General features: G+C 38.7%; 1 protein-coding gene across 4 annotated transcripts in view; it reads left to right on the top strand.

Annotated features, from left to right (window-relative positions):
* Positions 1-14,057, top strand: part of samd4a (sterile alpha motif domain containing 4A) — a 99,023-nt gene extending 84,966 nt beyond the window's left edge. For 2 of the 4 annotated variants that reach the window (XM_012968628.3, XM_012968629.3), the window contains exons 10-13: positions 656-884; positions 4,581-4,707; positions 5,438-5,521; positions 9,376-14,057. In XM_012968628.3, the coding sequence (XP_012824082.1) occupies positions 656-884; positions 4,581-4,707; positions 5,438-5,521; positions 9,376-9,425 (490 nt within the window). In that variant the 3' untranslated portion in view covers positions 9,426-14,057. The remainder of the gene's footprint in view (positions 1-655; positions 885-4,580; positions 4,708-5,437; positions 5,522-9,375) is intronic. The other 2 variants (NM_001079112.1, XM_012968630.3) reach the window with 2 other exon arrangements.
* Positions 14,058-24,580: the final 10,523 nt, after the last annotated feature.

The raw sequence follows: 24,580 nt of genomic DNA on the forward strand, positions 1-24,580 counted from the left end.
GTTCCATACCCTCCCTGCCCTATGCTGCCTGTGTGTGCCATACTATGCCTACCCTATGCTGTCTGTGTGTTCCATATACACAGGCAGCATACTCCAGGCACTACATACAATGTCTGAGGTGTGAACAATGTGGATGATTACAGTCTGAGCCTGAGGTGTGAACACTGCAGGGGGTGAACAATGCAGAAACTAAAAGCTGTGAAAACACAGGGGATTACATTTTTAAACAATACAGGGGGATTACAGCCTGAATCTGAGGTGAGAACCATGCAGGGGGCCAGTTAATCTCAGTACTGATACTATTTAAATCTTACACAAAGGTAAGCCATCAAAGCAGCCAGACAGGTGGGGGGCCACACAGAGGGGGGTTGCGGGCCGCCAGTTGGACAGCACTGTTCTAAGGTGTTTATCCTAAAGAGCAGTAAAATAAATTATTTTGCACCTCCTCTTGGGTGATGTCACCTACAATACAGTGTGACGCCACAGAATACCAGTGACACTGCGTGTTACTGCGTATATATGCATTACTCAGTGGAAGACAAATTTTTGAAAAGCTGCATGATTTGTTGTTAAGAGTAGTGTTTATTATTCATTACTATTTGCAATTGAATTTTGCCATTTGTAATTTAAGTTGCTTAACTACTATAATTAACAGGACTAGTGTTGATGTGCTCATTGGCAGCCGAGCCTTTGGACAGTCCAACTCCTTACCAACAGCTGGATCTGTAGGTTCAGGAATAGCAAGAAGAAACCCACGGCAGTTCCAGATTCCTTCTCGAAATCTTCCTAGTACTCGGCTTAGTCTGCTTGGTGCAAGCAGTCTTCTGGGAGCACCACAGAGGGCTTCTGCAAGCAATCCTGCCATGTTAAAGCAAGGACGACAGGTTGGTGACAATCAATGTCAATTGAAATAATTATCTGTAAATATATGCATTTAAAAACTATTTAAAAAGCAAATCCAGCCTTCAATCATCATGGTTGACTCCATTTATGTTGTGGAAAAGAGATCTAAAACCAAAATGCAATGTGATGCTTTCAGTTAGGGAATAGTAAATGCACTACATGTGCCTACATAGTAGTTAATATTTATGGTACATACCTTTAAACTTATTTTTATATGTACTGCAATTTGTTATGTTCATGCCTATTATAAATTGTGCAGCATTTCTCATGGTCAAAAACAAAATGTGTAGAATTTTCACTTACCAATTTTCTTGGCTATCCAGCTGAATGACCGGGAAATGTAAAGGAACCCTCTACATTGAAAGGTATTTTCAGAAGTTTTGTCATCCATGGCAGGCACAATCTTTTTTCAGCAACAAATCTTTGTCATTGCCCTAAACCTAACCCATTATTACAATAAGCCTAAAATTCCCTCATTAATATCTGATAAACTCCGAAGTCAACAGAAAACAAGAGGCCTTGTTTGTGAAGCCAAATGCAGCAATCAAAGGAAAAAAAAGCCTGTTATTGGCCATTTTCTTTGCACACTGTATGTGTGGAAGTAGCTCAGTTTCAGAGCACAGAGACAGGTGGCACAGCTTTTGTATCTAGAACTGACTGCATTGGGCTACTCTAGATTCAGGAGAGGCAGGTGGGGAAGGCACTTGGGCATGTGTAAATTAGGGAGTGTTGGGGTACAACCTGTAGACATGCCTGTGGGTGCAGGCACTTGCAGCGTATTTCAGCCTGAAATTACATACTCAAGCAGTTTCTGACTGAAATACGCTGCATGTGCCTGCACCCGGGCCAAAGTAATGCTTCCACGTGCAGACACAACTTTAAGGATACTTATGTGTTGGGGGTAGATTCTCAGCCTGTTCTTATCCTCATGCTGAGAATCCGCGTGGCACTAGCCTTGTATGACATTTGACCCCTTGTCTATCTTTATACACAGCAGCCTATTTATTAAACTATAGTAGTCTTTCTGAAGTAAACATATAATTTTTGTATTTTGCATTTGTGTGTTGTATGTAAATGCATATAAAGCACTTTTTGGTTTTTTGGTCTTTCTTGTCCTTTGATTTCTGCTTGGCACTTACAAGATACAGGAATTAACAAAATAAATGACTTGTATGATGGTTATGTCGTGGGGTAGTTATATAAAAGGATGTAGTGAAGAGAAATGTCTGGGGAATGTGGCATTTGTATAGTCTGTTGTAGACTGGCTGTACTAGCTACATTCCTTTTACCAAACTATAACAATACTGTGCATTAATGCCCTGCCAAAGCCTACTTTTTTTTTTATTCAAAAACTCAGGGAGACTATTTCCTTAAAACACCAGAAGATAAGATTTTTTACATTATCCATAAAACCACCATAGCAGAAGCTAGGCTCACACCAGCTGATTTCAGAAGGATTTTGCACATGATTAGGACCTGATTGGCAGTACCACTGAGCAATGAATTCTGCCCTTTGTCTCAGAGCCCCTACATCACTAGACAGTAGCTAAAAGTTTTGGAGTTTGAGAAACAATATAAAGCAACGGCTTTTGCTGGATGACAAAAATGTATCTGATTATTTGTTCCCATATTTTCTGTGTGTTAATATAATTTGCACACATGCAAGAGAACAATGTCATGAATTACCCTAAATTCCTGCAGATCCTCCTCATACTACAGCGCTCTCCATTCTTATTCTCTATATTACCTAACTCAGTTCTATTTTTTCCACAAGTCTGGATCCTTTTAGAGAGGAAAAAAACGAAGTAGTGAGAACAGACTGCAGGCATTTCCTGTTTTCCCTCATCTCTGTGGAGAGGTACTGAAAAGGGATGTGGAAAGTTAGACGTGAAAAAGGAACAAGCCAGGTGCCTTTATGCTTGGAAAATTCTACAGGCGTCGCACTCTGCTGCTTATTGATACTGACTATTTATAAAGCGCCAGCACATCCTGTACCATCTTTCAGTTGTAGAGTAATCAGCAGAGAAAGCAAAAATAACTCTGATGAATCCAGAGGCCCCTACTTGTGGAAGCTTGCAGGCTACAGTGAACAATTTAGCAGAATGAGGGCTAACAGCTATAAACTGAACCTACAGGACAAAGGGTCTGAACAAATGCATAATGTACTAAATCCCAGCATTCTCCTGCCAGCACTTCCAGTTGGAAAGTCTCAAGCTGTGACAAGAGCTGGTTTGGCTTGAAAGGGAGTGACACCTTTGCCATCATTCCAGAAATAGTAGTCCATTTCTCTTAATGGTGCAGTGATAATTGCATAGACACTCAGATTTAAGACAAAAGCATTGCTCTGAGGTTGAGTATGTAATGTATCATGCAAAGTTTGCTGGTGTTTAGTCAGCTATAGCAGTTAACCTGCAGGTAGTAATTGCAGTCACCATCTTGGTTGCAAAGGGTTACCTGAGCACATATGCCTTTTATTACATATCATGCTGAAAGTCAACCCCAAGACTTCAGCACTTTTAAGCATCTCTCCTAAACCACATACAGACAAATTAGATGTGGCATTAAGGTCCTCTTTTCAAATCTTACAGGGCAATCCCCTACATAAGGTAGCTGTTAAATTATCCACTGCCCTTGCTGAATAAAACTTCTTTAAGGAAGCACATGAAAAACCAGTAAAATAAAGCTGTTGCCAATTTACCATGTTGATGTGCCAAGTTATAATGATAAACTGTTGTTTAATTTCAAATGGATAATCAGTCACAGTCATGTTTGCAACCAATGCTCCTTCTTTTCTTTAATATATGGTAGTGCTTTGAAATTCAGGTTAGAACACTATATATATATATATATTTTTTTTTTATTTATTTCAAGAGACACTGTATACATTTGCTTATTATGAGTAAAATAATGGATTGTTTTTTGATTTTTTTTCCCCAGCTGAAGCTTTTATTAAAGAGGAGGAGGAGAAGTTTAAGAAGTAGTTTATTATAGGTAGCTTAACTAAGAAGAGAAAACGTGTTCTACGCAAAAGTGTTCTACTCCTCATACAATTGTTCTGAAGGACCATAAAGCTGGAAAATTAAATTACAGTGCATTGTTAATACAGAAAGTTTATTTTTCCACCTCTCAGGTAAGGGGTCACCAACCCTCTGCCTGTGTCCATATGTCAGAAGCCAGAGAAGGAAGATCGGGCAGGAAGTGCTATTGCACATGCCTTTACTTCCAGGCTTCATGTGCACATTGTTGATCTGATTGGCATACTCATGACAGCCAGTGTTCTTAAACATTGAAATAGAATGAAAGCAGTATCTGCAGTAGCACTTCGTGTTTGAACTTTGTTTTTTGGCATTGTGTGGTCAGCCGCAGGAGAAACAGCCAGACGGGGAAAAAGCAAAACTTTGCAGATCGCAGTAATTCACAGGTATATATCTAGAGAGTTGGTTTTATTAAAAAATAAAACTTCTTTGGGACATGTTAGTTGTGGCACAGGCTGTTCATCACTTGGCTAAAGATGAACATCCCCTTAAACTGTCTTATTTAAACATCTGAATTGTTGTATATATGATATTTCCACTTGTTCTTAAGATGTCTTTTATAAAAAGATAAGGGCTAGTAATAATAGCAGAATGCATGCATTTTGTTCTTGATTCTTCATGTTTGTGTTCTTATTTAACTAGAATCTGTGGTTTGCAAACCCTGGTGGAAGTAACAGCATGCCAAGCCGAACACACAGCTCTGTACAGAGGACTCGCTCATTGCCTGTCCATACCTCTCCACAAACAATGCTGATGTTTCAACAGCCAGGTAAAGCACTCACGTTTTAAACAAGCACAACATTTAGGAATATGTTCGTATGATTTAGTACCTCTTTGGGAAGGTTAAGAAGTTAGAAGTTTTAAATGTATGATCCCTGCATCCATCTATGCATGTATGGTATCATAAATCACTCTCTGTCATTTTTACTTCATGGCAATATTTAGGGTTGCTTCTGGGCCTGTTGTTGCCACCTGAGCATTTTCCATGACTTGCCTCTTGGAAGAAAAAGAACTGGCAATATTTCATATTCTTGCTTTGCCAAAGGTGTCTATCTCACTGTTTTATTATCTGTTTATAGTGGGTAGCAATTCCAAATGGGAAGAGATAAGTGTTATGTTTAGGAGTTTAGTAGTAGTTTTTAGTTTTTAAATAGAAGCTAATTGCAATAAATGGGTCTCTCTTAAGTTATGTATTGCCCCAGTAAGGCACAGTGTTAAGAGGGTAGTATGTGTGCCATGCTTCTGTTATATAGGCTGGAATGTCTACTAAAGCACAAAGATAAATCTCACAGTGAGCAAGTTCGTTGATGCTCAAACCAATAGGAAAGGTAATAGCTTTAAGTATAAAAATGGACAGGAATGCACTGTTACTACAGACAATGGAAGTTTTTGTTGTTGGTTCTCTTGTAGTCTGGCAAGACTGGGGTATGTGATATTTTGTTCTGTTGCCTCAAGTGTTGTTTTTTTCAGCACTTTTTAATCATAGGGTTTTCTTTTAGATTTTCAGGTACCAGTGACAGAGCCAGATATTAATAATAGGCTGGAATCCTTGTGTCTGAGTATGACGGAACATGCCTTGGGTGGTAAGCAAATCAAAGGCTCTCCATTTAACATCTAGGTAGAGGCAGACTGCATTAGAATGTCTGCTACTTTTGTAGTGGAGACTTAAATCATCCATAGTTATAATCAGTTGTGGCTTCTTTAACAATTTTAAGAATGTAACAGGAAAATTTGGTCTGAAAGACACTAATTGAATGCTTTTTTGTCACTGCATATGTCAGAATTATAGTGGTATGTGAGGTGGTTGCTAAAAGAAGCTTTGGTTTGATAGCAAAAAAAAATCTTTTCTTTGCAGTAACCTTCTGCTCATGTGGCACTCTGAAACCTTTTTATAAGTGCAATAAAAAAATCAGTTATTAAAATAAAAGACTTTACTTGCCTGTCAACCATTTCCCTGCCAGTGTCATAGAATCTACATCTCTGGCACGTTACCAAGAGCCAGAAACACAGATACTAAGATTCTAGTCTATAGTTTAATAAATGAGGAAAGTGATTTCATTCCTAACAGTTGCTGCAGGCAGGTGGGGAAAGAGGCAAACCAGCTATTACTATAATGTAAATCAGCATTGCTTTGGCTTTTAAAAATGTACTTTTTATCTTTGCCTTGGGAAGTGTATATCCTAGTATTTATGTGACTCTCCTTTTAATACTATCATTAATCATTAGATTACAATTTAAAAGCTATATATATATATATATATATATATATATATATATATATATATATATATATATAGCACATGTATAGAGAGCACTCACGGCTTTATAATGTAGAAAAAGTTTGTTTATTTAGTCACCGCATCAACGAGTTTCGATCCCCACAGGATCATCATCAGGATAGGGAAGGGAAGTGAGGTGCACACATAAATACAAAAAATATCAGTGCTCACGATCAATTAACAGGCACAGTACCTTGTATTGATTCAATTAAATTTAAGTGAACAGTGCCCATAAATACAGAGCAACCACCATCATTAAACCCCAAATAATAAAACACCCACACGTCATAAAAAATAAAGAGAAAATTCCTTTAAACATTTACCAATCACATCACTAATATGTGTGTTAGTGTGTATAATCATAACACCACAGTCCTCAATAATATCAACATAAATGTTGAGTCTAACAAAATAATTAATAGTAATAGCCCAGTGGTGGGCAATAAAGAGATAAAAATAAAAAGTGAAAAATACTAGAATCAATTCCCGTTGTGAAAAGGTAGAACTTAATGTCATATCTCTTCATATAGGTGAAATAAAAAACATTATATAGCATTTGTAAAGAGTATAGTGTTAACGTGTATATGGGTCAATAAATATGTGAAATAAAAACATATTTACTCTAAAAGGTTAAAACAACAACATATTAAAATATAACCTTATCAAAGACCTCAGAGGGAGAAAATTAATGTGTGCTATACAAGTATCAACAACATCGAGCATGATAAAAATAATTGAACACTGTGCATAAGTCATCGGTTGCAGAGCTTCCATAGTACTCCCAATCAACTTATAGAAAACAGGAAAGCGAAAACATTTCATTAAGTCCACGGGGGTGATAGAGTCCAACCTTCGGATCCATTGAGCCTCCCTTTGTAGTAATAATTTAGACCGATCATCACGTATCAGAGGAGGAATATGATCAATCAGAATTGCCCTTAACATGGGCAATGAATGTTTCTGTTGTACAAAATGTCTCGCAAGAAGGATATCGGATTCATCAGAGGCCAAGGCTGCACAAATAACTGATCTGTGGTTGTTCATTCGTATATGAAAAGATGTAACACATTTGCCTACAGTGGTGTGAAAAACTATTTGCCCCCTTCCTGATTTCTTATTCTTTTGCATGTTTGTCACACTTAAATGTTTCTGCTCATCAAAAACCGTTAACTATTAGTCAAAGATAACATAATTGAACACAAAATGCAGTTTTTAAATGAAGGTTTACGTTATTAAGGGAGAAAAAAAACTCCAAATCTACATGGCCCTGTGTGAAAAAGTGATTGCCCCCCTTGTTAAAAAATAACTTAACTGTGGTTTATCAATTTCAATTTTCAATTTCAATATCAATTTCTGTAGTCACCCCCAGGCCTGATTACTGCCACACCTGTTTCAATCAAGAAAGCACTTAAATAGGAGCTACCTGACACAGAGAAGTAGACCAAAAGCACCTCAAAAGCTAGACATCATGCCAAGATCCAAAGAAATTCAGGAACAAATGAGAACAAAAGTAATTGAGATCTATCAGTCTGGTAAAGGTTATAAAGCCATTTCTAAAGCTTTGGGACTCCAGCGAACCACAGTGAGAGCCATTATCCACAAATGGCAAAAACATGGAACAGTGGTGAACCTTCCCAGGAGTGGCCGGCTGACCAAAATTACCCCAAGAGCGCAGAGACAACTCATCCGAGAGGCCACAAAAGACCCCTGGACAACATCTAAAGAACTGCAGGCCTCACTTGCCTCAATTAAGGGCAGTGTTCACGACTCCACCATAAGAAAGAGACTGGGCAAAAACGGTGCAAACCACTTTTAAGCAAAAAGAACATTAAGGCTCGTCTCAATTTTGCTAAAAAACATCTCAATGATTGCCAAGACTTTTGGGAAAATACCTTGTGGACCGACGAGACAAAAGTTGAACTTTTTGGAAGGTGCGTGTCCTGTTACATCTGGCGTAAAAGTAACACAGCATTTCAGAAAAAGAACATCATACCAACAGTAAAATATGGTGGTGGTAGTGTGATGGTCTGGGGTTGTTTTGCTGCTTCAGGACCTGGAAGGCTTGCTGTGATAGATGGAACCATGAATTCTACTGTCTACCAAAAAATCCTGAAGGAGAATGTCCGGCCATCTGTTCGTCAACTCAAGCTGAAGCGATCTTGGGTGCTGCAGCAGGACAATGACCCAAAACACACTAGCAAATCCACCTCTGAATGGCTGAAGAAAAACAAAATGAAGACTTTGGAGTGGCCTAGTCAAAGTCCTGACCTGAATCCTATTGAGATGTTGTGGCATGACCTTAAAAAGGCGGTTCATGCTAGAAAACCCTCACATAAAGCTGAATTACAACAATTCTGCAAAGATGAGTGGGCCAAAATTCCTCCAGAGCGCTGTAAAAGACTCGTTGCAAGTTATCGCAAACGCTTGATTGCAGTTATTGCTGCTAAGGGTGGCCCAACCAGTTATTAGGTTCAGGGGGCAATTACTTTTTCACACAGGGCCATGTAGGTTTGGATTTTTTTTCTCCCTAAATAATAAAAACCCTCATTTAAAAACTGCATTTTGTGTTTACTTGTGTTATCTTTGACTAATAGTTAAATGTGTTTGATGATCAGAAACATTTTGTGTGACAAACATGCAAAAGAATAAGAAATCAGGAAGGGGGCAAATAGTTTTTCACACCACTGTATATAATACAAGCCATATATATAGGCAAATGTGTTACATCTTTTCATATACACGTACATAATATATATACAAAATGCAGAGTGAAGAGCACACCAAAATTTCAATCCAATACCTGCGTGCCAAAGCAGCAAAAAGGAATAGAAATGGAAAATATCGGCACTCACAGGATTCCCACGCTAATTCTCAAGGACAACAAGTCATAGTTAGATGCAAAAAGGTGAGATTTATTGATCAATAAACTTAGGGGAAAATCTTTCCTGGTTCCATAACTTAACCAATGCATGTTGTCACAACTTTTGCTGAATCAATTCATGTTTGAGGGGGATCTAGTACTGCAGTACTCAAAAGTATTGTAATACAGCCCTTAGCATCCCCAACAGCTTTAGCATTCAAGGAATGATGGATATCAAAGGTGACCTGCACAAGGGCCACATTTTAGGCTGACATGATTTGCTACAATCTGGTTACAGGTCTCCCTTTCGATTCTACAGATGGGGTTGACAGGACTTCAACAATCTAGAAGCTGAAGGTACCTTGTGAAAGCGCTGGGCGTGACACAGAGAACTGCAGGTGCAGTGTCAGGAATCATCACCCCACTCCCGGATACGCCAAACACACAATTTGCCTTTTTATTTGTTTATTTTAGAAGGAGATTTAAAAAAAAAAAGTTGAAATATTGTGAAAGCATAAGCTGTGCTTGCAAATGGATCACAAAAATGAATATTTGTTATTTTATATATAAAAGTTCAAACAAACAAAAAAATGTGCTTTGAGCTAGAATCCTTTTCCTGAATGAAAAGCAGAGTCTTTGAGAAAACAGTTAAATTATCTTATTATTGTAAAGGAACTGCCATATGCGCTTTTGTCCCATTCTGGTGGTTTTACCAGCATGTGTGACCAAAAGAACAAAAAGAGGAGTTCATGCTTTGTGTTACTTACTTCACTTAAATTTAGTTGAAAATTCCCCCCATTAACTTTTGCTTTATGTTTACATGGATGTAACTGTTATGGGTACATAAATAATTCAGGTAAGCCTTCATTACCTTAATTATAGAAGTTTTTTTTGGGGGGGGGGGGGATTTCTTAGCAGCCGGTTTGCAATTTGTACCAACATTGCTTGGGGGTGGTCACTAAAGGTCACTAGAAAGACATTGGCACAGAGTGGCCACTCCTCCATATGCTTTAAGCTACCACCCACTGGCCATTCCTTTAGCCAATTTGCTTGTGTTCTGCCAAACAGATGTGCTGTGAACAATCAGATTTTAATTGGGCTGTCGGGTTTAGAATGTCCCTTGGCTAATGGGGCTCCCAGTGATCCTTTCGTTCAGCCCAGCTAATAATCTGATTTCTGCCATTTGGCTACATGTGCGTGTGTGACTGGACTGGCCACAGATCTTTCAATTTAGATTCATCTAGCCATGTATGACCATCTTAAGCAAGTTTCCTTGAGTCGGTGTCCATGCTTGTAAAGCCCTTGACACCATTTAGTAAGTCTTGGCCATATATTGAAGGAGTTTATTTTTGAAGGTGCTGAAAATGTTCTAAAAGAAGTCTAAGAAAGGAAAATGGAAGTGAAGAATAGAGGATAAGAGATTTTCTATTAAAAAATTAAAAAAAAAGTTTTCCATAATTCAAATGAGCCGCATAAAGTCAATCAGTTTTTCTCTTTCTCAACATAGGTTAACCGAAATACTGAATTTGGCATTGAAAGTCATAAAAAAAAAATTAAAAAAGGATTTGTGCAATCTCCTATTCATTATAGTTAAGTTTGAAAGTCATGTGACTTTATATGTTGAGCTGAGTCCAAATCCTGCAAAAAGTGTGGGAATTTATCTGAATTTTGTATTCGGTGTATCTGTACTTTTTTAACAAAGTACTTAAAATTCTTATTAAAGTATTCATGTTCCAAGGCTATGCATTTTGGGGCTTCATGAGTACTTTTCTGCATTAAAGTATATGGCACTTATCCTGAGTGGATGTTAACTGATATTTTGTCTTGAATAAAGCTTAATTATTCAGACCTTTTCATAACTGTAGAGTATGCAAACTCCAGGGCACCAGTGTCAAATGCATGGCCCTCCAGCTTTGTGTACTGTAGCAGAATGCTGGGATTTGGGATTAACAAAAGCTGGAGAGCCATGGGTATGGCTTCTCTGTTTATGTACAAAAGCTATCAAGTTAACATTTAAAGGGAACTTGCAGATGTTCTACATAATATTTTGGCCTTACTGTACTAAAGCAGAGGCATAGTAGCCCTTTAGTTGTGTAAATATCTACCTCCAAAATGTCCATGTAGTTTACCTAACCTATTGTCAACAGGAGCTGCCTCTCTTTTAGGGTGTACCTGCTGGCCCGCCAGCTGCCAGCACTGAACTGGAAGTGCTGCTGTAGTGGAACCACGATAGGGGATTTATATAAGAAAAATAAAAGGCAAGTGAGTGAATAGCATTCTCCTCTTTTTGAAGGTACTCATACTATGGCAAAGTTGCCAGGCATTCTTTATTTGCCATTTAACATATACATAACTGCCAAATCACTGGGTACTTGTAAAGAACTTCTGTTTTTGAACAGAGACATAGTTACCAAACACAGGGTATTTTTAAAGTACTTCTATTCTTGGTCTGATTAGTAAATTATGTGAACCCTGCATGGTTGTACAGGAAACAAAGCCAGTATATATCTGGTGTGATTAATAGTTAGCATTATGTATATTTTATAGAATACACCCACAGATAAACCCTGTAATTAGGGGCAAGTACAATAATGTTATTTATTGGATAGCACTAGTTAATATGCTTCCATCCAGCAATTATCTTTTATGTTTCCCAAGGGGAGATCTGAAAAGTGTAATTTATGTGCATCCAATGGTAACCATTTTATGTGTCAAATCTAAGTTACCTAGGACCAGCACAACCTTACTTTGTTCTCTACCTTATCCTTTTAACACTAGCCATATATATAATGAATACAATTACATAGCCTAATTGCCCTTTTTTTCTAAGAACCATGCAATATTGTCTTCAACTAATTACTAGTAGCATGTAGTGTGGGGATTTCACATATGGTCAGTACTATTAGGTGAGGAGGCAATTGTTCTGAATGCAACAAGATAATTAGCTTTAATATATTGAAAGATAAGCTTATCAGATCTTTAGATTAAATGGAGACACCAAAATCAGTGCTGCAGGAAAGAATCCATTTTTAAAGTACAAGGAGTGATATCCATTTCCTCAAAAATTCCCCTTTAAAGAGGATCAGTTTTAAAGACCTGTGAATGCAGTATTAAAATCTCTGAATGAAAGTATGAAGTATGTATCATTAATCTTAATTTCTGGCCTCACCACATCTGAGCAATTAGAATTGGATATAAAATTGGATGCTAGTTCTTGCAGGGGCACAGAGCACTTAAAACTGCACCACAAATTCTTACTGTGAAACTGGGCAAGCTATGAGTCTCCTCAAACTTACAGCGTACTGTGACTTAAGTAAAAGTTAATGGATGCTAGTGCTCTGTACAGCTGCAGACACGTGCCCAGTTTTATATGCACACAGTTGGAACTTACAGAACACCGGTACACACAGGGCTTAAATAGGAATGTTACCAGGAATGCACCTGATACTGCACTGCAGAGACCTGATCAGAACATACTCTGCTCCTTTCCTGAAACTGTACCCCTTTAAAGGTCAGTGTTGGGGAGAGCAGTCAGATTATATATTTTCTTAACTGGAAAGATATGAGGTGAAACCGTAAGATACAGCAACAGCGAGATTTTATGCAAGTTAGGCTTCCCAGATCAGTCCTTAAAAATTAACTCCTATAAAATATGACTGGTTCACACCTTTACATTTAGAAATATGGTCTACAGATTGTGGTACAAATTCCATGGAGGGCATTTTATACTGCTACAAGTGCTAAAAGGCTACATGCAGCAGATCTCTGGGCTGGTTCAGTAAGACTAACATTTGCAAGGCTTTCATTTCCCTTTAATGTTTAATGCTGTGAAACACAGCAATTATCCACATACCTTGTGTTTGCTTCTGCCTTGTCTTGGTGTATTTTCCCTTAATATTTAACTTTCTATTCTACTGCTTTAAAACTGACATTTGAAAACGGAAAGCAAATTAAATATGAGACAATATATTTAATTATTATTTTTATGTGTATTCAAATCCTTTCCATTTCTAGTTCGTCTCATGCAAATCTGTTCCTAGTCAAACTGGAGAGCTGTGGAATAAAAGTTTAGTGGCAATATAACACAGGTTGCAAAGTTTGCACTGGGTCTAGTAAGCCATAGCAGCCAGTCAGCATATACAATCTACCAACTGTATTCACATTCAGATTAAAAACATTCAGTGCTGTTCCTCATAGGATGTCAGGCCACATCCTTAAATACAATTCAATAAACAACAAAGAAAAAAAGCAAGGACTCGCACACAAGAGTTTGCAATAGGTCCAGTAACCCATAAGAATAAACCAGCAGGTAGCTGGTTGCTGAGGTTTGCTAGACCTGGGCACATTTTGCAGCTATTGGTACATAGTACCTTCCCCTTTAGTACGTTAAATACAAAAAAAGGACTAATTGGTGGTATTTTAGATTTGCTCTGGTTACTACCTACTAATTTAATTTAAGGTAAATGTAATGGAAATTTCTTGTATCCCTCCTGACCCAGTGCTCCATGTAGATATGTGCTTATTCTGCATAAAAAATTGTGCTACATTTCTCCTGTATCGACAGTCAGATTAATTTATGAAACTTGTTATATTGAAATCGTGAGCTGAATCAAAATGAGGTGCTAAGGTACGTTTGAACTTAATTTTAAGATTCTGGAAGAGAGCTGAACATGTGGTTGTGGGAAGTCGGATATGAAGTACTTTGTCAGTGTTACGTGCTAGTAGTTGATATAAGCAGATTTGTAAAAATATATATATGATTTTGTTTTGCCATAATAAAGTGTGTATTATGTGCAGCAAAGGACTATGGGAAGAAACACATTCCTCTGATGCCAAATGAGGAAATTATTCATCAGTTAAAATGTTTTATTTATTCCTTACCTTGTTTATCTTAGAATCTGAACATAAATATATTATTTTGTGTATGTTTCATAATGTGCTATGGCTGGTAACCATAAAATAACTTTTCATTAACTACCATACAGTTTAATGTAAACCTTTTATTAATGGCTATTTTGTAGATATATATATTTGTGTCTCTACCTGGTCAGTGTTAAAAATGCAAACCCAGTTTCAACACATTAACCCCTTGTCCTGCACAGTAAAAGTGTTACATTTGTAGTGTCCCCTGTATTGATTGCAGGTCTTGAATTCTACTCAAAGGTGATTAACTTATAGAGAAAATAGAGTTGCTGCAGGAAGCTGTGAAGTTCTGTTGAGAATTGGCAGTGCCTTTTTTTATTTTGTGTTATTGCTCCCATCTAATGGAACTGTTTTTATACATGTTATCAAAGCTGAGAGTGAGTTCTGTTTCACAAATGTGTTGTGCCCTCCACCCCTATTCACTGTGTAACTGCCGCCATGGAAAGCTGTCTGTGCAGCACGCCACCTCTGCTGGCTTTTCCAGATCCTTACATGAAGATATTTTGCCTTATCTATGGTGCTTTTTCCCCATTGTGGTTTAAATCAATGTAATCCGTGTTCTTAGATGTACCAAAAATGGCATCTGTGTGCTCCATCATGGATCTTTTCACTTTTTTTCTGAAGTTTATGGGGTTGGCATAGATTATCTGTGGAAATGAACACAATGCTCTGAAGGCCAAGATTAATAAATGCTTACATTATTTTATAACAAGGTAACAGCCCTAATGTGAGCTGCTAATGTTACATATTGCAACCCATGAGTATTTATAGCAGCTACAAGAATTAAAAAGAGCCTTGAGTAATATGTAATTGTGTGTATTTCCCGCTAAAGCTGGCCATACATGCACCGATGATAATGTGCGAAACCTAGTTTTGTATGATATTCGGTGCGTGTATGGCGACTCGGCAAGGCGATCGATATCACAAAAGCTTGCGGATATCAGTCGACTCACCAATCGGCTTGGTTAAAAGATTTTGAGCGCCCATTGAAGGCGCCCAAGCAAAATCTACGTTCAGGGCTGAATCGACAGAAGGAGTTACAAATCCTATTCTTTCTACCTCCATATCTGACAATTCAGACCTGAACATCTGTGGAGGGTGGGAATGATTGACCATCGGTCGCACGAAAGATCAAAAATCGCTACGTGTGCGGCCACCTTAACAGTTCATATCTGCAGAGGCTTTTAGTGAGCCTTGTTAAAGGCATACTACATTATAGCAGCAATGCATTCTTAGATGCCTGTCATGACACACTGGGCCTCTTGTCTTGGGCCTTGCTAAGATAAATCGTTCCACACAAGTAGTTCTGGTTTCTGCCAAATCCTTTAGGTCAGGCGTTCCTAGTCATAGTATAGTTAAAAGTAGGAAATATAGTCTGTGCAAGTTTAGCACTATTTTCCAGCCACCTAGCTCAGTGCATGAGTAACAGAGGAAAAGACAGTATTACTGCGTTATGTTCAGTGTTAGCTTCCAGCTAATGTCTGCCCATTACATTTCATAAAAAGCGCTGTTAGTCATTTTTAAGAGCTGTGTGCTGTACTAATTATGAACCTTATAAAAACATCACTGTTTTGGTACCTGTAAGCTAACATCTTAGAAGCCTATGTGGACCAGTGCCGGTGAGTCCTGAGGGGACTTGGAAGGGCATTTGTGCAGCGCATGACAAGCTGCCCTTATATTAAATAACCTAAATGAACACGGCTCCAACAGATAAAAGAATCGAGACAGCCAACAAATTTCCCTAGAACTTGCATTTTGAATAAGAAAACAAAGTATAATTTAATTTCCATCAATATACAATACAAGTGTTACTGCGGTTTCTCTTTAGACTGGACCAAGATACTTGTTAGTTATAATCCTTTTAAAGCAAGATAACAACCAATCAAAAATGAACAGGCACTTTTTCTGAAATGTGTCATTTCCCTTTGGCTGCGACTATGCGATTTAGGGGTGCGTTTACTAACATTTGAGAGAAATATCGCTGGTGAAAATCACTGCTCAGTGTGTAGCATGAGAGACTTATGTTAAAGGTTCCATCAGCATCATGGTTATTCCAATATATATAATGGTGTATTTAGTGCTGCATTGTAGATGTGTTTGTGTCCAAAGATGACTGCTGTGGAATTTAGTTCTATGGCTTTGTCAGTGCCTTCATTGTACTTGTGACCGTTCAGTTTCATCACCCAATGTAATGTCTGTGTGGCTAAATTATAAAATATGTGTTGTCCTACAGGAAATAAGTGCCTCTTTTAGGCTATTCGAGTTCTCAAACCACGCTTACCATGCTTGTCATGCATACAACACCAACTCTGCACCCTTGCTTGACCATTGGTAAGTCATTCCATTGCCCTCTACCACAGCTGCAGAAACCTGTGATCCTATGATGCTTTAAGAAAAAAATGCAAATATTGTTGTTGAGGTTAAAAAAAAGTCAGGTTCAGCTAGCTGCTCAAGCAAGAGATCAATGAAAACCGTCATTTGAGAAACTCTATTTATAAGTATAAATACTAGCAGCTTTGTGTATTCTCAAAATTCATTGGTTCCTTTATTGAAAATATCCGCATCAGGCAGAGAATTCCCCACTGACACAGATCTTACAGTAAAAATTTTTCACATGTTATGATATGGGTCACATTTTTACACAGTAGTTATAACCCCCCGTAAGTGCCTCTTATCTGGTGTAAACAATCCTTACTGGTCCAGCCTTTTTTTCATAACTGGGCCCAATACCCTTTGATAGCTTAGACACCCTTCTCTGGACTGTCTCAAAATGATATCCCTTTGGATTGGATACCAAAGTTGCATTGCACATTCTTCATGGGGCCTTAGCAGTTCTTTGTAAAGGGAAATAATTACTGTATATGAATCTATACCCCTTTTTTAACAGGGCAATATTTTGCAGGCCCTAGCTACTGGTGCTGCAGGCTGGCATTTCTTTCTACAGCTAAGTTTAATATCCATAAATAGTTGTAGATCCTACTCTATTAAGCATCTGTCTGTCTTAATTTCATTAAGGAAATAAGTATAGTAAGCTCATAACTAGCCACTACCATTTTGCAAGTTTGCCCACAATAATGGCACATCCTGTTATTTGCTTTCTCTGTAGCATGTTCTTTCATTACACCCCCCCCCCCCCCCCCCCCCATACACACACAGTATTCTTTGCGCAAATGAGAATGCTGGCAGGTATGTTGTAGATTGGTACCAAGATGAAGAGCTACAGGTTTTTATAGCATGACTTTATTATAAGGTGCCCAAGGCAGCTTGTAAAATATTTCAAAGAGGGCTATGCTATTTTAATAATCATTTTATTTTTTATATGACACCAATTTTTTTCTCACTATAACCTATTGATATTTGTGAATAATAGCACTTACTGTTATGCAGTAACAGCAACCTCTACTACTAACATTTAGGGCTACCAAACCTAATGGTTTTTGTGCAGATACTGTTTCAGTATCCTTAAAGGAAATAATTGCTCAGAACATTTTTCTCTTCCAGCAGCTCATGTATTATTAAAGTATCCAATGGAAGGCACTTTTAGTAGTGTATATAGGAAATGAGCTGGACATTAGAAATCTGAGCAGGTCACCGTGTACCCTTAACGCTTGCTAAAGATTGGGTTATAAATTGAAACTTTGATAAGACCCCTGGTGGCTTCAATATAATTGCAGTCACACAGGCTTTCTCATTAGAAAACTCACATTAGAAACCAGTGAGTGCTAATAAGGCCAATAAGATGATTATATCTGTTCCTAATATAGACTGTAAATGGATGATACTACAGGACTTTACTGAACAGTGCACATTTGCTTTACTGGCAGAGCAACTAATTCATGCATGTGATGAGTACTGCTATTTGATACTGCCAATAAATAAAAACTCTTTATTGCCAGAGTTAATTTTCTGTCGGCTGTTGCACATGTGTAGTTGGGTGATTACTTCCTTTGGCATAAATTTACCTAACAAAGGACAGGATGGGATGCTTTTAGTAGACTGCTCTGTCTGGAAAGGAAATCCATAGAAATAAAACATGCGGTATCCCAAGTCTCATTCTTGTTGGCATGTCATAAAGCTCTCCTGCATCAGCCAACAAATTCCCATGCTAGCTTTAAAGAGCAAATTGCTGCAGGAATATATGAACTGTAATTGCACATGTGTAAAATGGGGTTTTAAACTTCAGCATTGCAGTTACTCTCTGGCCTTGGGCAGTCAAGTAGTAGTTTGCAATATAGATATAATTGGCACAGCTTCTGTTTGTTTTGAATATTGTTGGCCAAGACCGCCACATTTTGCACCATCCATATTATAAAATGGTTGGCAAATGAGAGTTTATTGAAATGCTTCATCCCAAATCCAGATAAAATAGAAAGAGTTGTTCCAATTAACAAACAGCCACAGTTTCCTTTTATATAGTAGAAGTCAAATAAGATGGTAGATTTTGTTTAATATTTACCAAGGTATTTTGTATTGTTAGTCCGATTGTGGAGAACATTTTTTGTGGAATATTGCAGTGATACATGCATGTGTAGGTATGTAGAGTGGAAGGTGCGTACAAATGTACAGACGCTGTTTTGCACTAGCGTGGCGCAATGCATCTCTTTCTGCTCTTGAAAGGGGCAATTGGAAGTGGGCCTGGGCTGTTAAATCCAGGGTACAGGTTGTATGCCCTGAGCAGCACAAAATGTTGTACTAAAATAGCCAGGTGCTAAATTTTTCACTGATTTTGGTAGGCACAATTACATTTGGAGTGTGTCATGACATGCATTGTGGGGAAATGGGGACATGGCATATCATCTTTGTCTTTATTCCACGGAAATTAGGCCAATTATGTTTTCATTAGTTCTAGTTCTGTGGGGTCCTAAGATTTCTTGCTTCTAATAATGCGAATGTGCCCACTCCTGCTCATATATTTGATTATAAATATATGGTGAAGGTCTGCTCTGTGAACAAAATACAACAAAAGGTGACTTAAAGGACATGTTAACCCCCAAAATAATTTTTGCCTAATAAAGAAAACATGATTCTAAGCAACTTTCAAATATGAATTAATTAAAAATTTTCAGTCCTTCAAACGTTATTTGTAAATGTAATTGCTATTGAAAGCAGCATTTGCTGAACTCCTGGTTGTTTCTTTTTAAACAATGTTGCAAAGGTCAGTCTCCTCCAGCAAGGCAGGTCTGTCAGTCTGCTGGCTTGTGTTACATTGTTTCAAGAGTCAGAGCCACCAGGGCATGGAATAGAAAAGGACAGACACTGCTTTAATAGCAATTATATTCTGAGTTGACTTGTCCTTTATAGGTGACGAGTACCACGTGTGTACATATATTTTCCCTTTAATTCCAAAACACCTAATTAGTGCCAATACAGGAGTAAGCCGTGGTTATGTAAAACCGCAGGTAATTGGCTTAGCTCATGGGTTTACCTGGAGCCTAAATGATTAGGCAAAATTTCCGATCTGGGTGTGCCCACATAGGCTTCCCATTCCATTGCTAAGCTGTTTAGTGCCATGGGGTATCGTTTTAGTGAGAACGTTACACGTTCAAGATTGGATGGTCTCTGTGTTTGCCAAAAGGGGGTGGGAATGCTGAGAAGCTTCCATGAGCTTTATGCTGTATGGTACACATACTGTGAGAAACTCATTCTAGGCTTTTCTTTTAATGTGCCTAAAAAAAGCATAGACCATGCAAAGGTAGCAAATTGCACATGGCTGTACTAACACTAAACTTCATTTTATAGAACTCATCAGACTTTGCAAATTGAGTTTTATTTTTTTGTATTTCTTTACTCAACCCTTTTGCTGCTAGAGGGTGCTATGGCCCAGCTCACAGTCGCCGACCCCTCGGCCTACAAAAGGGTTAAGAATGAATGTGTATTCCTCTGGGAGGAATAGAAAGAAAACAGGAGCGTTACTAGTATTGAACAAATGATTCCTCCCTTATTAATATAACACCCCACCCCGTGTGTGTATTTATGGCTATTGTAAGCCTTCTTTTTAAAAAGGAAGAAAAGCTTTTGAATATTATTTTCTTTCTTTTTTTTTTTTTTATTTCTTTTTTTGTTTTCTTTCTTTGCATGCTGAATTCAGGCTTACCTCTGTTGTAAACGCATGCAAGTCCTGGTTTCCTGTATAAAAATTTAGTGCACAAAGAGATATTTTTGGCTAGTTAATGTTGCCATGCAATGCATATTTTTTAAACTTTGTCTTTTATGAAGTTAGCATGTTTGTTACATGTGTTTAAGCTTAAAGACCTAAGGAAAAAAAAACACTAATGTTTGGAGATGCTGTTATTTGCTAGTGTACAGTTTTCAGATGTTGTTACTGGTGAAACACCCTTGTGATTTCAACTTGCTACAATGTATTTATTACTCATTTCCTCCCATGTAATTACAAATCATGGCTATATTTCACATTATATTGAAAGTGAAGGGAGATGATTAATACAAAGTTTTGTAACACTGCTGTGTGCGTGTCTTTTTTTATTTACATGCCACACACAATGTGTCCTTTTCAACATGTATTTAAGTGCTGCTGATATTTGGGTGCAGTGGTTATGTGGTGGACACATCTGGAATTTACACAAATGTCTGCAAGTCCAGATTGTCAGTGCTCATATACAAGCTACATATACAATACAATTTTGTTGATAGAATCACACAGTTGTAACATGCATACATGAAACACATACAAATGGATTTGCAGAGACTCTGCAGCTTCATCCAGATGAACTGAATATAGAAATTGTGGCAGCCCCGTACTTTCCCATGCTGTGTGGAGGAATGTCAGACACTTTAGATGTGGTACCACCGGTTCAAGCAGTCGGCTATATGCTCTGGTATAAATCTGCAATAGATTCTAGTTACTTCGCAGTTAAACTGGCGCAATCAGGTGAGCACTTGGTATTACATTTGTTGCCTTGAATGGGCATTACCTCAGCAACTGGAACTGGATTTAGGTAAATGCAGAGTATTCATGTGCACTGAGGCCGATTGGCAGTGAAGGAACCAGACAGCAGGTATTGGAGCAGAATGTTGAGCTTTGATTTAATTGGAGTTTTTGTACATCAAACTACAGGCCGCCCCTTTAAGGCTCCCACAAAATAAAATAAACAACAGAATAAATCCTACTCCTGTCAGGAGGCTAACTAAACACAAGGTTTTCCCTCTCTAACACGCCAGTCAGTTGTTCTGATCCTGACATAAAGTAACACAAAGTCAGTTCAGTATTTACCTGGTAAATTGTGGCTTTTAGGTCAGAGCAGTTTCTGAGGAGCTGCTCTTTCCTCTCACAGGCAGCCTAATCAGTTGGAGGCAGACCCTTTTACAAAACAGCAGCTAGGTTAATTGGACACCAATGCATCTGCTTGCCTGAAAGCATTAACCCTAGTACTGCTGACAGAAATATTGCTTCCCTTGTCCACAAAATCCCCAATGTGCCTAATGCCTGGTGTGCCTATTGCCTGGTGTGCCCAGTATAGGGTGTTCATGAACCTTCCAGTTCGCTTGCTCCAAGCATTCTTGAATCAAGTTACAGTTTCACATTCCATTAGACATTTCTGAACTGTGTAACATATTTGTTATGATTCACTTTGAAGGGTATAATGAGTCAGTTAAAGAATTTGCCTTTGTATCATTTTATGACTTGTCAGGTAAGTGACCTTCACCACGTCCAGTTCCTTATTCTGGATATCTGTTTTCCAGATATTTTGTAATATGGGCTTCCAGTATGTGCACAGTCTTATCTATGTGATCCCTTGCATGTGATTGTTTGCTTGAGGCAAAACAAAGAGGTGGTTATCTTTACTTGTTTACGATTATAAATTTCATATTAGTTTTATATTTATTTTATAGCAGGTGGCTTAGAATCCACTGTTGCACAGATCTATAAAGAAACTACTACTTCAGAACCGCTGCCATATATTACTGTATATAAATAAGCTGAAGTAGCCCAGAAGGCAGCCATTCCAGTTGAACAGGGCCATGCGGCACCCGTTTAGCAAATACCTGATAAACTATGTAGAATACAATGAGTTTAGGTCTTACACAGGTAGATAAACGGGGGCCAAATGTCATTCATGTCTCTACAGGACTATAAAATAAAATCCTGTCATATAAAACAACATTTTTGTTGAAAAACCATATTTACTATGATTTTCCTGCTGGGGTGCTTTGTAGTTAATTTGGCTTCTTTGTTGAGGTCTAAAGCTGGCCATACAGGGGCAGATTTAAACCAATTTTAATCCTTTAGACCAGTGCTGTCCAACTGGTGACCCCCCCCCCACTGTGTGGCCCCCCCACCTATCTGGCTGCTTTATTGGCTTACCTATGTGTAAACTTTAAATGGCATCAGTAGTGAGATAAACTGGCCCCCTGCATGGTTCACACCTCAGATTCAGGCTGTAATCCCTCTGTATTGTTCAAACATGTAATCCCCTGTAGTGTTCACACCTTTTAATCTCTGCATTGTTATACCCTTGCATTGTTCACACATCAGGTTGAGACTGTAATCACCCACATTGTTCACCTGTTCAGACCTCAGACTGTAGGAGCAGTGCCAGCATTGTGTCATTGTATGGCACACACAGGTAGCACAGGGCAGACAGAGCATGGCACACACAGGCAGCATAGGGCAGGCAGAGCATGGCACACACAGGCAGCATAGGGCAGACAGTATGGCACACACAGGCAGCGTAGGGCAGACAGAGCATGGCACACACAGGCAGCGTAGGGCAGACAGAGCATGGCACACACAGGCAGCATAGGGCAGGCATAGCATGGCACACACAGGCAGCATAGGGCAGGCAGAACATGGCACACACAGGCAGCATAGGGCAGACAGTATGGCACACACAGGCAGCGTAGAGCAGACAGAGCATGGCACACAGGCAGCGTAGGGCAGTTAGAGCATGACACACACACAGTCAGGGCAGACAGAGCATGGCACACACAGGCAGAGGAGGAAACGGCATATGGATTTAAGGGTGTGTCTTAATATGACATAATATAATTCTTTCACATATGAATGATGGTTGATATCCCCGCAGTGAGCACCAAGTATTTGGGGTTTTGCTGTGCTACCACCATTGGGTTAACATGGGTGTGGTTTGAAGTGGGTGCAGTTTAAAAAAGGGGGAGTAGTCAAAACTGGCTTCCATTAGTGGCCCTTCACTATGTATGCTAGAGAAATTCTGTCCCTTGGCACCACAGAAGTTGGACAGCACTGCTTTAGATGGATTTGGCAGCTTATCTGCCTGTGTATGGGGTCTGCTGACAGGCCTCCCCAATTGATATCTGGGCAAAAATCGGGCAGGTTTGATTTTCCTCTTGAATCAGGGGCCACATTAGCTCATTGATACAGTCCTCAGTCAGGTGGCTTCTATGCCCAGTGTTGTAATTTTGATCATTTGACCATAGGGCTTATTTGCTCATTTAGTGACCTCACCAAATGAGCAGTCCCTTACATGTATTGCCACCTTTAGTCACTTATTTTATTGCATCTTTGATGGTTCTACAATTGTTGAGTGGCCCTGAAGACCTGTGTCCGTAAGTATGTCTGGTCTGTTTGATCTTTGGGTTTGAGATGGGAATGATTAACAGATATCTCAGAAAAAAACACACCCAGCTTAGCAACAAAGATATGACAAAATCCAAATCCTGCAAAATTGCTTGGATTCAGCCAAATCATGACCACTTCCATCTACGGAGTATTTTGTGTTTAAGGCTTTGTACTTTTTATATACTGTGTAAAAAGCAGCAGCACCCTACCTGTATTCTATCAGCCCAGCTATCATACTTGACCCCAATGTTATTGTTGGTTAAGAACGATAACAGTACTTTAACAGCTTTACTAGTCCTGCATAACTGAATGGGGCATGAAAGGTAGAGCGGAGAAGCTCCTTTAAAAAACCTACAAATTATTACCATGCAGCTGGCAAGTTGCTACAGCAGATGCCTAAAGGTAAGTGGCAAAAACCAGGGAAATAGAAAATACTTTTTTGGACTTGGTTCTCCAACCATCCTTTAAGAAAGCAATATGACATGATGGTGCTGTGGCCAACTTTAAAGCCACAAATCATTATTACTAAGGCAGTGACCCCCACCCAGTGGTTCGTGTGCAGCATGCTGCTCCCCAACCCCTTGCTCTCAGTGGCCTCAAAGCAGGTTCATATTTTGAGTTCTTGGCTTGGAGGAAAGTTTTGGTTGCATAAAAAACAGATGTACTGCCAAACAGAGCCTCGTGTAGTCAGCCAGTCCATATAGGGGCTACCAAATAGCCATTTACAGCCCATATTTGGCAGACAGATACTTTTTGCTTACTTATGCTTGTGTTGCTTCCCAACTCTTTTTACATTTAAATGTGGCTCAAGGGGGAAAAAAAAGGTTGGGGATCCCTGACTAAGGGGGTTTTGAACCTTATGAAATACAAAAAATACTTTAATCAGTCCTTTTGTACTGTACTGGCCTTTCAGGGCATAATTTTTGTGCACAACCATGTACAATATTGGGCTGTTGGATATTAAATTACATATACTGTATTGGCATTTTTTTTTTTTACACACTCAAGTTACATAAATTTGAAT

This window comes from Xenopus tropicalis, chromosome 8 (assembly GCF_000004195.4).
Source record: "Xenopus tropicalis strain Nigerian chromosome 8, UCB_Xtro_10.0, whole genome shotgun sequence".
NCBI classification, from domain to species: domain Eukaryota; kingdom Metazoa; phylum Chordata; class Amphibia; order Anura; family Pipidae; genus Xenopus; species Xenopus tropicalis.